Source organism: Drosophila miranda (genome assembly GCF_003369915.1).
Source record: "Drosophila miranda strain MSH22 chromosome Y unlocalized genomic scaffold, D.miranda_PacBio2.1 Contig_Y1_pilon, whole genome shotgun sequence".
NCBI lineage: Eukaryota > Metazoa > Arthropoda > Insecta > Diptera > Drosophilidae > Drosophila > Drosophila miranda.
Window position 1 is genome coordinate 44,602,943 of NW_022881603.1, and position 14,621 is coordinate 44,617,563.

The 14,621-nt window shown below is 41.8% G+C and overlaps 1 protein-coding gene across 4 annotated transcripts in view; it reads left to right on the forward strand.

Annotated features, from left to right (window-relative positions):
- The first annotated feature begins 408 nt into the window (after positions 1-408).
- LOC117190088 overlaps positions 409-14,621 on the forward strand; it is a 29,773-nt gene continuing 15,560 nt past the window's right edge. For 2 of the 4 annotated variants that reach the window (XM_033395172.1, XM_033395171.1), the window contains exon 1: positions 5,984-8,009. In XM_033395172.1, the coding sequence (XP_033251063.1) occupies positions 6,081-8,009 (1,929 nt within the window). In that variant the 5' untranslated portion in view covers positions 5,984-6,080. Of the gene's footprint in view, positions 2,398-5,983; positions 8,010-14,621 lie in introns of those variants that run through there. The other 2 variants (XM_033395170.1, XM_033395169.1) reach the window with 2 other exon arrangements.

Below are 14,621 nucleotides of genomic sequence, written 5' to 3' on the forward strand. Positions count from 1 at the left end.
AAATATCCGTATTGATATTCGCGCAGAAAAATATCACTTACACATGTACAAATACATTAACAAAACAAAAAAATACAAGTACAGAACCGACGAAAAGAACAGCTTACAAGTGAAAGTGGCCTTAATATGTATATATACTATGATTTGCATTTATGCAAAAGTCCTAAACGGAGCTTAAGTATGATCGACCGCGACTGTAGCCTCCCCAGTCCGTAATCCGTAATCACAAGTGAATCTATTGATAATCCTAATAAAAGCAACGCAACCACCAAGATTAGCATATGAATAGTGAACAGTCAAATGAGTTTTAGACGTGTGTGTAGTTAAGCTTGATACAATATATATACTCGTATGGAGTCTGTGTTTATGTTTATGTACATATTGTACAATGTACATAAAGTATTGCTGAATTTCCCTTGTGAGCAGGCAAAAACTACAAGTATTATTATTTAAAAGTTTTCGATAAAAATGCCCATAGGCAAATTGCCTCTTCCCCTACCGCCAAAGCCGTTTGCAGGCGACATGTGCGGGCAGGACAGCACGATTGACTCACGAATGTCTAATAGTGGCATCGGCGGAATACCCAAAATGGAGCTACTAAAAGTTAACCATGTGCATAAGTGCAAGCAGGCTATAATGCACAAGTCGAATCAGTCCCCACAGGCTCTCAGGCTGAACAATCCCGCCCGATTTTGTGGATACCGCAGACAACCACCCCAATCAAGTACCGAAGCTGAGATGAGCATGTCAGGACGACAGCACTGCTTCTCACCCAAGATTGTGCCGGATCCAAAGCCTTCTTTACCACCACCTACAATAGAGTCGTGGCAGTTGCTCTTGCAACAGAAGCGCACATCTCTGCCCAGGGTCCATTCTCAGAATGGATTCGCCACTCTGCCAAATGAATTGGAATGTGCTCTGTCGCAGTGTTGCACTAATTCTTCCTGCTCATGTGATGAGTCGCATTCTGACACAACAGAGACCAACACCGGTGTAGATGACTGCAAGAAAACGCAGAACTGGAAGTACCACAGGAATAAACGTGACTTCCAGCGCGCGGCTGTAGGCATAAAATCACGGGCAGATCGTATCGCGCGCATCGAAAACAGAGAGGGCGATACGCGTCTACAATCAAGGCTCCGAATCCCGAACACGTTAACTAATTGCGATGTAAAGAACACTGCACCAACATGGATGTTTCAGAAAACAGATGGCGCGAGTGGAAGCAGTTCACAATTGGCAACAGAGCAGGAGTCTCACCGCATTCAGCAAAAAGTCAAGTTGGAACGTGTTCACATTCGAAAGAAGCGGCAGCCACTGCTTATCGTTAACCACTTAGAGGTTAAAAAACCACAGAGTGGCTACAAAATACAGGTTTCGAACAGCAATTCTGAACTTTCAACATGTAGCTTTGCGTACTGTTCCCTCTCCCGGCATGGTAGGTGTCGAGATAATATAACTGTTAATGGAGAGAAGCGTTTTTCTATCGAGAGCTGCTCTGACTCTGGTGTATCTTTCTCTAATGACAATAGCCAGGAACGGAGTAAGCAAACGAACAACCGCCAGAATGGAGAGTGTGTGGGCTGCAAAAAGGGTCTTGAAAAGCAAAGCCAGATCAAGAAATTCGATGAAACAACTGCTCCTACTCAGATGAAATCGGCTGCTGATCACAACGATGTACAAAACTTTGCCAACAAGAATCTCACTAAGGTCACTACCAACGAGCTGCTAAAAGCTGCCGCAGTTCATGCAAAGCAATGCAATATCGAAAAACAACGCAACATTAACGGTCTTAATGTAAAGGAAGCGGACACTAAGTCCACAATCGTAGCTATCGACGACAGCTGGGTCCGAGAGTCCAGCATAGATCCCTATGATAACTACATGGAAACCGAGGCTCAAACGTTTTCGAAATCTGCCGGCTTTTTAAACCACTCATTTTTCAAACCAGACACTATAGACAACTTAAAAACGATTGTAAACAACAACAGCAATGGTGAGAAGTTTAAGGAAACGCCCAGAAGCCATTCTGTGGCCCTGTCATCAAGCAACTCAACGGCTTCGTCTGGTTGCGGCGAGGAATGCTATCTTGACATTAGCTCACAGTGTGACTCAGAACAGGATTGTTGCCAATGCAACCCCTCAAAATCGGCGAACATCCTTTCGAAAGACTGCTGCAATGCCGTCGGCGGCGTTTTCTGGAACAGTGCATATAACGAATCTTCGACGGACGTTGCGGCTAGCTGTTGCTGCAGTATATCCAGCTGCGACGAAGATGACTGCTCCTACTACGATGGGGATTCCATCAACAACATAGCATGCTTGCAAACTTGGCGCGGGGGCCAACTGACACACACTTCCAAAGAGCTTATACGAAACAAAAAATTACTGCTTAAGGTAGGAAACGAATCTCGTACTGCTATGCAGACCTAATAATTATTGTGTCTAATAAGGCGGAAGATGTACTAGGATCTGGCGCTGGGCATAAAGCTTTGGGTTCCCGCTTGCCTGCTGAATTTTCCCATGAATCATACAGAAAACTGGGGGTATTCATGCCAGGTGTTCGTAGATTACAAGGCCATTACAAGGCTCTCTGTCTGTTTGCATCTTCCAGACTATACGAATAAGAGCTTTTGTGATGCACACGTTATCAATCTCACGCATATCCTACCAATCTGAATAGTTCAAGACATGGAACTTCGCTTTGAATCAATAGCATATATTAGCCAATATTAGGGATGCTGACATGGATCGTTACGTCCATGCCACTCTCTATCTATTTTAGTGTCAACACGCCTAGGGTTACGTTACGTGTGTGGCCACATAAAATCGCCTCCGAATCATCACCGACACGTAAATACCGCTCGGCCTTTCACTTTCTCTATTTTTTGTGCATTTCCAATACTTGAATACAACGCAAGATGAGTTCAGGCCAGATCAGAGCCTCTGTTGTTTTGGTTTACAATCCACAGGTAGAACCATCGCATCCGAAATAGTTTCTAGAAGGTTTATGTATCAAGTTCTTTGTAAGCTAACGGTTCAAGAACCCAAAAAGAGATTTAGTTTATATTCAGTGACCCTATTTTTGTAAGCCCTCAAAGTAGCGTACAAATTTACCTCCGCATGCTTAAAAGACATAGAGGGGCACAGAATAAAAGAGCAGGTTCCAATACCATTCTTTGGTTGGAATCTAAACAGTTATAAAAATTTAGTTACAGAAATCATCGAGCTGATTCGGCTGCTATTCACTCAGTCGTCTCCTCAATATTAAACACATTTTACCAACTCTGATTGAGGTTCCTCTTGCTTGTACAAAGTCATTAAACATTTAATATTACTTTCTAAACGATTTCAGTCGATTGTAGCCACGTATAACGTATCGTTGTTCAAAAGAAACACATATTTGGGTAGCCAAAGCGAGGCTTACTCTAGTTTTCATGCCCCTATTCCACACTTCTTTAAAATGTGAACAAGTTTGCGCTAAGCTCACAGAGCACAAAGAAAGCGTTATCTTACTTTAACATGCATCGAACCTTGCATACCCTTAAAAACCACTTTCTGGAATCTCGGTAAGAATACATAGGAATTTCTATGGCATATTTACATACATACTCGTCTCATATTTACAACGCATCCACTCCGTATCCGTACCAGCTACCTCAAGCTAACAGTATTTTTCTGCCCTTTTTCGAGGAAAGCGTTGTTCTTGAAGGTTTGTCATCTATGGACATATCGTTTTCTGCGGGTCCAGATAAGGTACCAAGTTGCATCTTAAAACACTGTGCCCAGTCCCTTTGCAAACCCTTGACCTTTCTCTTCAACCTCTCCTTGGCACAGTCTTGTCTCCCAGTAATTTGGAATGAGTCCTACATCATTCCGCTTCACAAAAAAGGTTCAAGATCAAACATTGAAAACTATCGTGGTATCGCAAAGCTTTCCGCCATCCCGAAGCTTCTTGAGTTCCTGGTCACCCGGCAACTGCAACATCTTTGTTGCAGCTTGATATCTCCGTCGCAACACGGTTTTTTCAGACATCGTTCAACATCGACTAACCTTCTTGAGTTTTCTAACCTAATCCACCGTGGTTTTCAAATTGGTTTGCAGACGGATGTAGTTTTTACGGACTTCAGCAAGGCATTCGATTCTGTGAACCCTGCTCTGCTTATTCAAAAGCTCTCCTTATTAGGGTTCCCAACGAATCTTCTAGATTGGATTTTGTCCTATCTCTCTAACCGTACTCAACGTGTTTTGTTTTCTAACGTGTTGTCAAATACTGTTAATGTTACTTCAGGTGTGCCACAGGGAAGTCATCTGGGCCCGCTTCTGTTTATTTTATTTGTGAACGACCTTCCTCAAGTTATAACATACTCTACTACACTAATGTATGCTGATGATGTCAAAATCTGTCTTTCTTACTCTGATTGGTATTTGCACACACGCCTTCAACTTGATCTAAGTGAACTACTATTGTGGTGTTCAACTAATCTTCTTTTTCTGAACCTTTCCAAATGCAAACTTATGACATTTTACCGTCGCGCTCCTCATTTTGTCTCATATGTTCTAGGAAATCATGTCCTTGAGCGAATTTCGAGTTCAAATGACCTCTGAGTCCTTTTTGATCATAAGATGTGTTTGAACACCCATATAGCTGCAACTGTAAATAAAGCTAAGGGTGTTTTAGCGTTCATCAAGCGTTGGTCCAAGGAGTTTGACGACCCGTACGTTACGAAACAATTGTACATCTCGTTAGTACGTCCTATATTGGAGTATTGTTCTTGTGTGTGGAGGCCGCAGTATAAAGAGCAGCAGGCTGTTATTGAATCCGTGCAAAAGCAATTTTTAATTTTTGCCCTTCGGAACTTTAACTGGGACTCGGGTAGAATCTTGCCACCCTACCGGTCTAGGCTAAATCTTATTGACCTGCCGTCGTTGCACCATCGCAGAATATGCAATGGCGCAATGTTCGTGCACAAGCTCCTTCTTGGGACTGTTGACTCCCAAACTCTCTTGGGTCAGATTGACTTGACCGTTCCATCCAGACCTACCCGTACTTTTAGGCCTATCCGTCTACCCATATGTAGGTCTAATTATGCTGATCATGAACCTTTTAGGGTTTTATGCCATAATTATAACTCCCTCTGTCTAACCCTATCCCCTGAACTGTCTCTTAAACTAATTGCATGCAATATTTATAATCATTTAAATTTAGCTAACTTTTAACTTATCTTTTTCTGCCTTTAGTAACTAAGTACCATTATTAACAGATAATTTGTTAATTTAATAAATAAATAAATAAAAAACATATTTGTTGGCCTAGTGAAATGCCTTGCAATTGTAGTCCTTTAAATTGCTAGCGTAAAAAATTCACGGCATTGAATAATGGTAAGCTCGAAAGAAACGATCTAATATTCAGCTAAAGACACCAGACCCCAGGCTAGCTTCACAACATAGCACTGCCAAGAACTATTACAGTTATTTTCGAGATGCAGCTCTTTGACGTTGTTGGCATAACTATGACTGCCAACGAAACATAGCCACGAAAGCCAAACGAAAGTTGCTCCGGACATGCTAAGATGGCTAAACACAAAGAACCGTTTTCCCATCTAAATTAGCGATTGTAGTTTGAGAAGTTTGGAAGTCTACTTTCTGTTGAATTGGCAGAATTAGAGAGCTCTTGTTGTGTAAAGAATACAATAGCCTCGGGCCCTCTTTTTATATTTATGTTGGTCTGAGAATCGCGTGGCCGATTGCGATTAATGTTAACCGGTCAATCGTATGAAGGTTCAAATTTTTGTAACGTAGAAACATTGATCAACATCAACAGCTAAGTCGATAGACTCGTGCCCCCCGTGCTCTCAAAATTCAAGGGAAAGCGCTGTTTGTTAAGAATATGTATGTGACTAGTGTCAGTCATAGGGTTAAGCTCATAAAAACAAAAAGCTTGATACAATATATATACTCGTATGGAGTCTGTGTTTATATTTATGTACATATTGTACAATGTACATAAAGTATTGCTGAATTTCCCTTGTGAGCAGGCAAAAACTACAAGTATTATTATTTAAAAGTTTTCGATAAAAATGCCCATAGGCAAATTGCCTCTTCCCCTACCGCCAAAGCCGTTTGCAGGCGACATGTGCGGGCAGGACAGCACGATTGACTCACGAATGTCTAATAGTGGCATCGGCGGAATACCCAAAATGGAGCTACTAAAAGTTAACCATGTGCATAAGTGCAAGCAGGCTATAATGCACAAGTCGAATCAGTCCCCACAGGCTCTCAGGCTGAACAATCCCGCCCGATTTGGTGGATACCGCAGACAACCACCCCAATCAAGTACCGAAGCTGAGATGAGCATGTCAGGACGACAGCACTGCTTCTCACCCAAGATTGTGCCGGATCCAAAGCCTTCTTTACCACCACCTACAATAGAGTCGTGGCAGTTGCTCTTGCAACAGAAGCGCACATCTCTGCCCAGGGTCCATTCTCAGAATGGATTCGCCACTCTGCCGAATGAATTGGAATGTGCTCTGTCGCAGTGTTGCACTAATTCTTCCTGCTCATGTGATAAGTCGCATTCTGACACAACAGAGACCAACACCGGTGTAGATGACTGTAAGAAATCGCAGAACTGGAAGTACCACAGGAATAAACGTGACTTCCAGCGCGCGGCTGTAGGCATAAAATCACGGGCAGATCGTATCGCGCGCATCGAAAACAGAGAGGGCGATACGCGTCTACAATCGAGGCTCCGAATCCCGAACACGTTAACTAATTGCGATGTAAAGAACACTGCACCAACATGGATGTTTCAGAAAACAGATGGCGCGAGTGGAAGCAGTTCACAATTGGCAACAGAGCAGGAGTCTCACCGCATTCAGCAAAAAGTCGAGTTGGAACGTGTTCACATTCGAAAGAAGCGGCAGCCACTGCTTATCGTTAACCACTTAGAGGTTAAAAAACCACAGAGTGGCTACAAAATACAGGTTTCGAACAGCAATTCTGAACTTTCAACATGCAGCTTTGCGTACTGTTCCCTCTCCCGGCATGGTAGGTGTCGAGATAATATAACTGTTAATGGAGAGAAGCGTTTTTCTATCGAGAGCTGCTCTGACTCTGGTGTATCTTTCTCTAATGACAATAGCCAGGAACGGAGTAAGCAAACGAACAACCGCCAGAATGGAGAGTGTGTGGGCTGCAAAAAGGGTCTTGAAAAGCAAAGCCAGATCAAGAAATTCGATGAAACAACTGCTCCTACTCAGATGAAATCGGCTGCTGATCACAACGATGTACAAAACTTTGCCAACAAGAATCTCACTAAGGTCACTACCAACGAGCTGCTAAAAGCTGCCGCAGTTCATGCAAAGCAATGCAATATCGAAAAACAACGCAACATTAACGGTCTTAATGTAAAGGAAGCGGACACTAAGTCCACAATCGTAGCTATCGACGACAGCTGGGTCCGAGAGTCCAGCATAGATCCCTATGATAACTACATGGAAACCGAGGCTCGAACGTTTTCGAAATCTGCCGGCTTTTTAAACCACTCATTTTTCAAACCAGACACTATAGACAACTTAAAAACGATTGTAAACAACAACAGCAATGGTGAGAAGTTTAAGGAAACGCCCAGAAGCCATTCTGTGGCCCTGTCATCAAGCATCTCAACGTCTTCGTCTGGTTGCGGCGAGGAATGCTATCTTGACATTAGCTCACAGTGTGACTCAGAACAGGATTGTTGCCAATGCAACCCCTCAAAATCGGCGAACATCCTTTCGAAAGACTGCTGCAATGCCGTCGGCGGCGTTTTCTGGAACAGTGCATATAACGAATCTTCGACGGACGTTGCGGCTAGCTGTTGCTGCAGTATATCCAGCTGCGACGAAGATGACTGCTCCTACTACGATGGGGATTCCAGCAACAACATAGCATGCTTGCAAACTTGGCGCGGGGGCCAACTGACATACACTTCCAAAGAGCTTATACGAAACAAAAAATTACTGCTTAAGGTAGGAAACGAATCTCGTACTGCTATGCAGACCTAATAATTATTGTGTCTAATAAGGCGGAAGATGTACTAGGATCTGGCGCTGGGCATAAAGCTTTGAGTTCCCGCTTGCCTGCTGAATTTTCCCATGAATCATACAGAAAACTGGGGGTATTCATGTAGTAGTTTAAGTTGCTTGATGGCAACGAGTAACATTTATTTGATAAGTATGTTGGACTTAAAATTATAACAGCTCCAAGTTTTACAAGTATGTTTGTGAATAATTATATGCGTGTACGTCTGATGCGTGGCTGAACTGACAACTGACTAATCTCTCTCTCTTGCTATCGGCTCTCTCAGAGCCGATTACTGCTCTATCCCGACGACACGACGAAAACACGACCGCTTCGTGTCTCTCTCTTTCCCTCGTTTCCTACATTCGGCTGTCCTGACGGACCATTCGCCTCGGATGGGTCTAGCCAAGGTTTCATATATTCTGAAACTGTAGAGGTCTTATAGGGACCCTCAGTATCCCCAATCTTCTCGACTTCGTACCTTCCATGATTCTTTACCCTAACCACCTTATACGGCCCTAGATACTTTCCTTTTAGCTTTAATCCAGTACCATACTGAGTACGCTTGATAGCTACTAGCTCATTAACCTCATACTGTCTATCTAGTTTCCTTTTTAAGTCAAAACTCTTCTTGTTTTCCTGCTGTAACCGTGCAATGTTTTCAACTACTTCCTTTCTAATTTTTTCGCGGTCCTTGTTCAACTCTTCGATTAGTGATTCTTCCAATATTTCTTTTATTTTTGGATCCATTCCTATACGCATGTCTAGCCCAGTCAATATCTTGAAAGGTGTTACCTTGGTACTTCGCGGCTCAACACTGTTGATCATTTGCTGTACTTTTCCTAGATGCTTATACCAACTACCGGAATTACCCTGACACAATTTCGACAACATAGGCACCACTATCTTGTGCATCCTTTCGACTTGACCATTCCCACGTGGAACGCCTGTGGCAATCATTAAATGCTGTATTTTCTCTCTCTCACAATATTCACGAAACAAATTGGACATAAACGCTGCACCCCTATCCGTCACTATTCTGTTCGGATTACCAAAACTAGTCCCCTGAATTTCCAAACACTTAACGACCTCTTCAACACCTGTACTACGTGTAGAATATAACCAAACAAACTTAGAAAATCCATCAACGACAACCAGTATATAATTGTACTGTTTTTTAGTCATTTCCATTGGTCCAACGTGATCAATGTGATACGTTTGTAACGGCCTATCACCCTTGTCTATTGGTTGCAAATAACCCTCACGTTTTCCTGTCTTTTCATTGACAATGATACACTCGACACAACTATTTATTACGCGCCATACTTTGTCTTTTAACTTCGGAATATAATACGACTTTTCAATGATATCTTGTGTCTTTTTAACTGAAAAATGTCCTTGCTTATGTGCTATTGATATAATCTCATTTTCCAACTGAGCTGGTACTACGATGAGCTCCTTATCCGGATCCTTAAACAAAATCTGATTCTGAATATAATAATCCTCATATTCCTTGTCCTCCACAATACTTTTAACAGCCTTAACCCAATTGTCGGTTAGATGAGCTTCTTTCAAACGATGAGCTATACTTTCGGTCACCATAAAACAAGATACACGACTCAACGCGTCAACGTGCCTCATCTTCGTTCCTGAGCGATGTTCTATAACATAATTAAAATCTTGTAGGTACATGGCCCAACGTGCTACTCTCAAAGGAACGTCTTTCTTTTTGATCGTCATTGTAAATGCATTACAATCTGTGACAATTTTGAACTTTATACCCAAAACGTATACACGCCATTTAGCTAAAGCTTCGATAATTGCCAGAAACTCAAGGTCATAAGCAGGATATTTCTCTTCACATGGCTTAGTCCTACGGCTCATATATTGAACTGGATGGAATTGGCTGTCTTCCAAACTCTTTTGCAGTAACACGGCTCCATACCCCCATTTTGATGCATCAGTATGGATTTCTGTCTCCAACTTCGGGTTGTACATTTCTAAAACAGGTATACTAATCAATGCTACCTTTAGTTGTTTAAACGCAACCTGATGTATCTCCTTAAATTCAAATTTAACATCCTTCCGCAGCAGATCTGTCAATGGTTTTGCAATAACAGCATAACCCTCAATAAACTTTCGGAAATAAGAAGTCAATCCTATGAAACGCTGCACTGTTTTTTTATCAACTGGCACTGGGAACTTTTCGACTGCCCTCGTCTTCTCATCACTTGGTCTTATCGTGTTCTTTTCTATTATATACCCCAGAAAATTAACCTTTTGTCGTAACAGCTGACACTTTCTCCAATTTATACGTAGCCCATTCATTTCCGCTATCTTCAGTACTTTTCTCAACTTTAACAAACCCTCTTCTATATCTTGACTACAAATAATAACGTCATCCATATAGACTGCTGCTTCATTATTCTTTACCAAATCTCTCAACACAGCCATTATAAATCTGGTAAACACCGCTGGAGAATTTGAAATTCCAAATGGTACATATAAAAATTCGAACTGACCATTCTGAGTCACAAAAGACGTATATTTTTGAGACTCGACTTCTACAGGCACATGGAAAAAACCATTCGTTAAATCCAACGTGGTGAAATACTTTGCACCCTGCAGTTTCTCCAACACTGTATCCATATGTGACATTGGAAATTTATCGCGAACTATTTTCTCATTCAGCTTTCTTTAATCACAACATAGTCTCTTGCTACCGTTCTTTTTCGGTACCAACACTACTGGTGATGCATACTCCGATGTACTTGGCTTTATAATCTTCTGAGCCAGCCACTCTTCCACTTGCTTGTCCACGATTTCCTGTTCACACAACGGTAATCGTCTCGGATGCTGGAAAACTGGTATCTCATCCACTAATACAATTTTCATTTTTATCGGCGCTTCTACATTTCTCTGAGGTTGGTACTTTCCTACCATACCCCTAACCTCTCTAGCATGTACTTCACTGAGATGACCAACATCAATTGAAAACTCCTTCTCAACTTCGTCAATACTTGACATGCAAATGCCTTTATATTCATTAAACAATTCCACGCATGAGGACGATGCTACCTGATCAAGTTTCTTATCTTTATCCTCTCCACAAACTCTACGAACAAATCTTGTTCCTGTCTTAGAAACTTGCATGTCCACATGATCCAGAATAGTCCTTCCTAAAATGGCTTCAAAACCAATATCCTCGTCTGGAATGACATGAAATTCTACCTCCATTCCAATCTCATCGATTTTCACTGGTATCGAAAAGCTACCAAAAGTTACAACTTGACTATCTCCAATACCTGTTAAACATTTCTCCTGGCCGATCAGTTCAAGATTTCCAAATTTCAAAAATACCCTCCTGCGAATTAAACACAAATCTGCTCCAGTATCAATCAAACCTTGGAATACCAAATTCGCGTACTTAATATCCTTTAATTCCAAACCTGATGGAGTGAAAATACCTGACGGCTTATTGACGACTTTCTTATCTCGAATAATGTTCGTATTCGATCTCTTTTCTTGTCTGGTTTCGACCTTGACATTACAGCTTGCAGCACGGTGTCCTGGTTGGCCACATTTGAAACAACAAAAATCATTTTTGGGACAATCTTTCCTCAAATGCGATTTGTCTCCACACTTAAAACATTTCCTAAAATTCTCTGCCATCGACCCTTTCACCGAACTCTCACTTTTATTACTCAGCGGCCAATTCTTACTCATCGGCTTGGATCCGCCTCTAGCTTTCTGGTAAACATCGATCTGAAATTTAAGCTCCTTTAAGTTTCTAGCTTGGTACAGCATTGCCTTACTTGCCCTAGCGTCTGGTATACCATCCACAAAATATTCGATTAAACTCTCATCATCTAGTTTAATTGGCTTGGCTATCTCCATTAACGCATACAAAAACTCATGCAACGACTCTCCTTTTTTCTGCTGGCGCTTTTGCAACATTCTATGTACTTCTACGGACGACAGTTTAACACTAAACTCATCCAACAGAGCTGCCTTCAACGAATTCCAGTTACGAATATCACGCAAACTACGAACGAAAGATTTTGCTGCACCAACTAACAACTGCTTGGCATAAATGAATAATTGTAATTGACTCCATTGAACAGTAGCTGCGCATTCTTCTAATTCCTCTATCCATTGATTGATGTCGGGGTTATTAGAACCAGAAAATTGTGACACACTACCTTCCACGTCTTTTAGCGTAAACCAAGATTTATACTCTGCCTGTCGCGTACCTGGTTGAACTGCTACGGTATCATCCTCTGCTGTTACTACGGACTCATCCTCTGACTCTTCTTCATCCTCAACTGGAAAGCCGTGATGTATTAATAGTCTATCTTGCAAATCGCGCTTTCGTCCCGTCGTCTGCAACGCAAGCTCTCTTAACTTCTCTCGCAAATGTGCGACTCTCAGTGTCATTATCTCTTCAACTTGCATCGTGACGATTTAAATACAAAATAATTGATATTAGCTTATATCTAAGAAAATGTAATTAAATCAACTTAAACAACCTTATTACTGCTGGCCTGTTAACAATTTTCCAGTTAACATCGATTTCGAAAACGCCTTTAAAGTCGTCACTGTTAACGATCGCTTCTCTGTTAACGCTCACCTTACTATGGGTTTACCCTTGTTAACTCTCGCTTCTGCGCAGAACTTTCCAGACTCCAAATTTGACGCACACACACCACCACATCCAGATCTCGCTTGCCTGTCGATGTCGCTGTTGCCGTCCTCTCTTTGTTGCCTTGCCTTGCTCTCGCTGTTCGCCGTTAACTTGTTGTCGCTTCCCGAATCGTCGCTGCTTCTGCTGTTACAAAATGAACTGCTGCTTGTCTTTTCTTGTAGTTGTAGTCTCCGTCCGACGCAGTGCAACACAACAACAATCAATGTTCTTTGATTCTTGCTGTTTGCTGCCGTCGTTTTGTCGCTTCTGCTTCTTTTGGAACGAACGCACTCAGATTGTCGTCTCTGTGCCGCTTGTCTCCTTGTAGCTCTAGCCTCTCAGACGCAATGCACAACAACAACAACGAAGGTTTTGATTCTTGCTGTGTTTGCTGCCGTCTGCCGTAGTTTTGTCGCTTCTGCTCTCTTTGGAACGAACGCGCTCAGATTGTCGTCTCTGTGCCGCTTGGCTCCTTGTAGCTCTAGCCTCGTGTTCGCCAAAATTTCCAAATACACGCACAAATCTCACTTGCAAATGTTGTTGTCTTGGGCTTATTTTCGGACGAGCCCCCAATTTGTAGTAGTTTAAGTTGCTTGATGGCAACGAGTAACATTTATTTGATAAGTATGTTGGACTTAAAATTATAACAGCTCCAAGTTTTACAAGTATGTTTGTGAATAATTATATGCGTGTACGTCTGATGCGTGGCTGAACTGACAACTGACTAATCTCTCTCTCTTGCTATCGGCTCTCTCAGAGCCGATTACTGCTCTATCCCGACGACACGACGAAAACACGACCGCTTCGTGTCTCTCTCTTTCCTTCGTTTCCTACATTCATGCCAGGTGTTCGTAGATTACAAGGCCATTACAAGGCTCTCTGTCTGTTTGGATCTTCCAGACTATACGAATAAGAGCTTTTGTGATGCACACGTTATCAATCTCACGCATATCCTACCAATCTGAATAGTTCAAGACATGGAACTTCGCTTTGAATCAATAGCATATATTAGCCAATATTAGGGATGCTGACATGGATCGTTACGTCCATGCCACTCTCTATCTATTTTAGTGTCAACACGCCTAGGGTTACTTTATGTGTGTGGCCACATAAAATCGCCTCCGAATAATCACCGACACGTAAATACCGCTCGGCCTTTCACTTTCTCTATTTTTTGTGCATTTCCAATACTTGAATACAACGCAAAATGAGTTCAGGCCAGATCAGAGCCTCTGTTGTTTTGGTTTACAATCCACAGGTAGAACCATCGCATCCGAAATAGTTTCTAGAAGGTTTATGTATCAAGTTCTTTGTAAGCTAACGGTTCAAGAACCCAAAAAGAGATTTAGTTTATATTCAGTGACCCTATTTTTGTAAGCCCTCAAAGTAGCGTACAAATTTACCTTCGCATGCTTAAAAGACATAGACGGGCACAGAATAAAAGAGCAGGTTCCAATACCATTCTTTGGTTGGAATCTAAACAGTTATAAAAATTTAGTTACAGAAATCATCGAGCTGATTCGGCTGCTATTCACTCAGTCGTCTCCTCAATATTAAACACATTTTACCAACTCTGATTGAGGTTCCTCTTGCTTGTACAAAGTCATTAAACATTTAATATTACTTTCTAAACGATTTCAGTCGATTGTAGCCACGTATAACGTATCGTTGTTCAAAAGAAACACATATTTGGGTAGCCAAAGCGAGGCTTACTCTAGTTTTCATGCCCCTATTCCACACTTCTTTAAAATGTGAACAAGTTTGCGCTAAGCTCACAGAGCACAAAGAAAGCGTTATCTTACTTTAACATGCATCGAACCTTGCATACCCTTAAAAACCACTTTCTGGAATCTCGGTAAGAATACATAGGAATTTC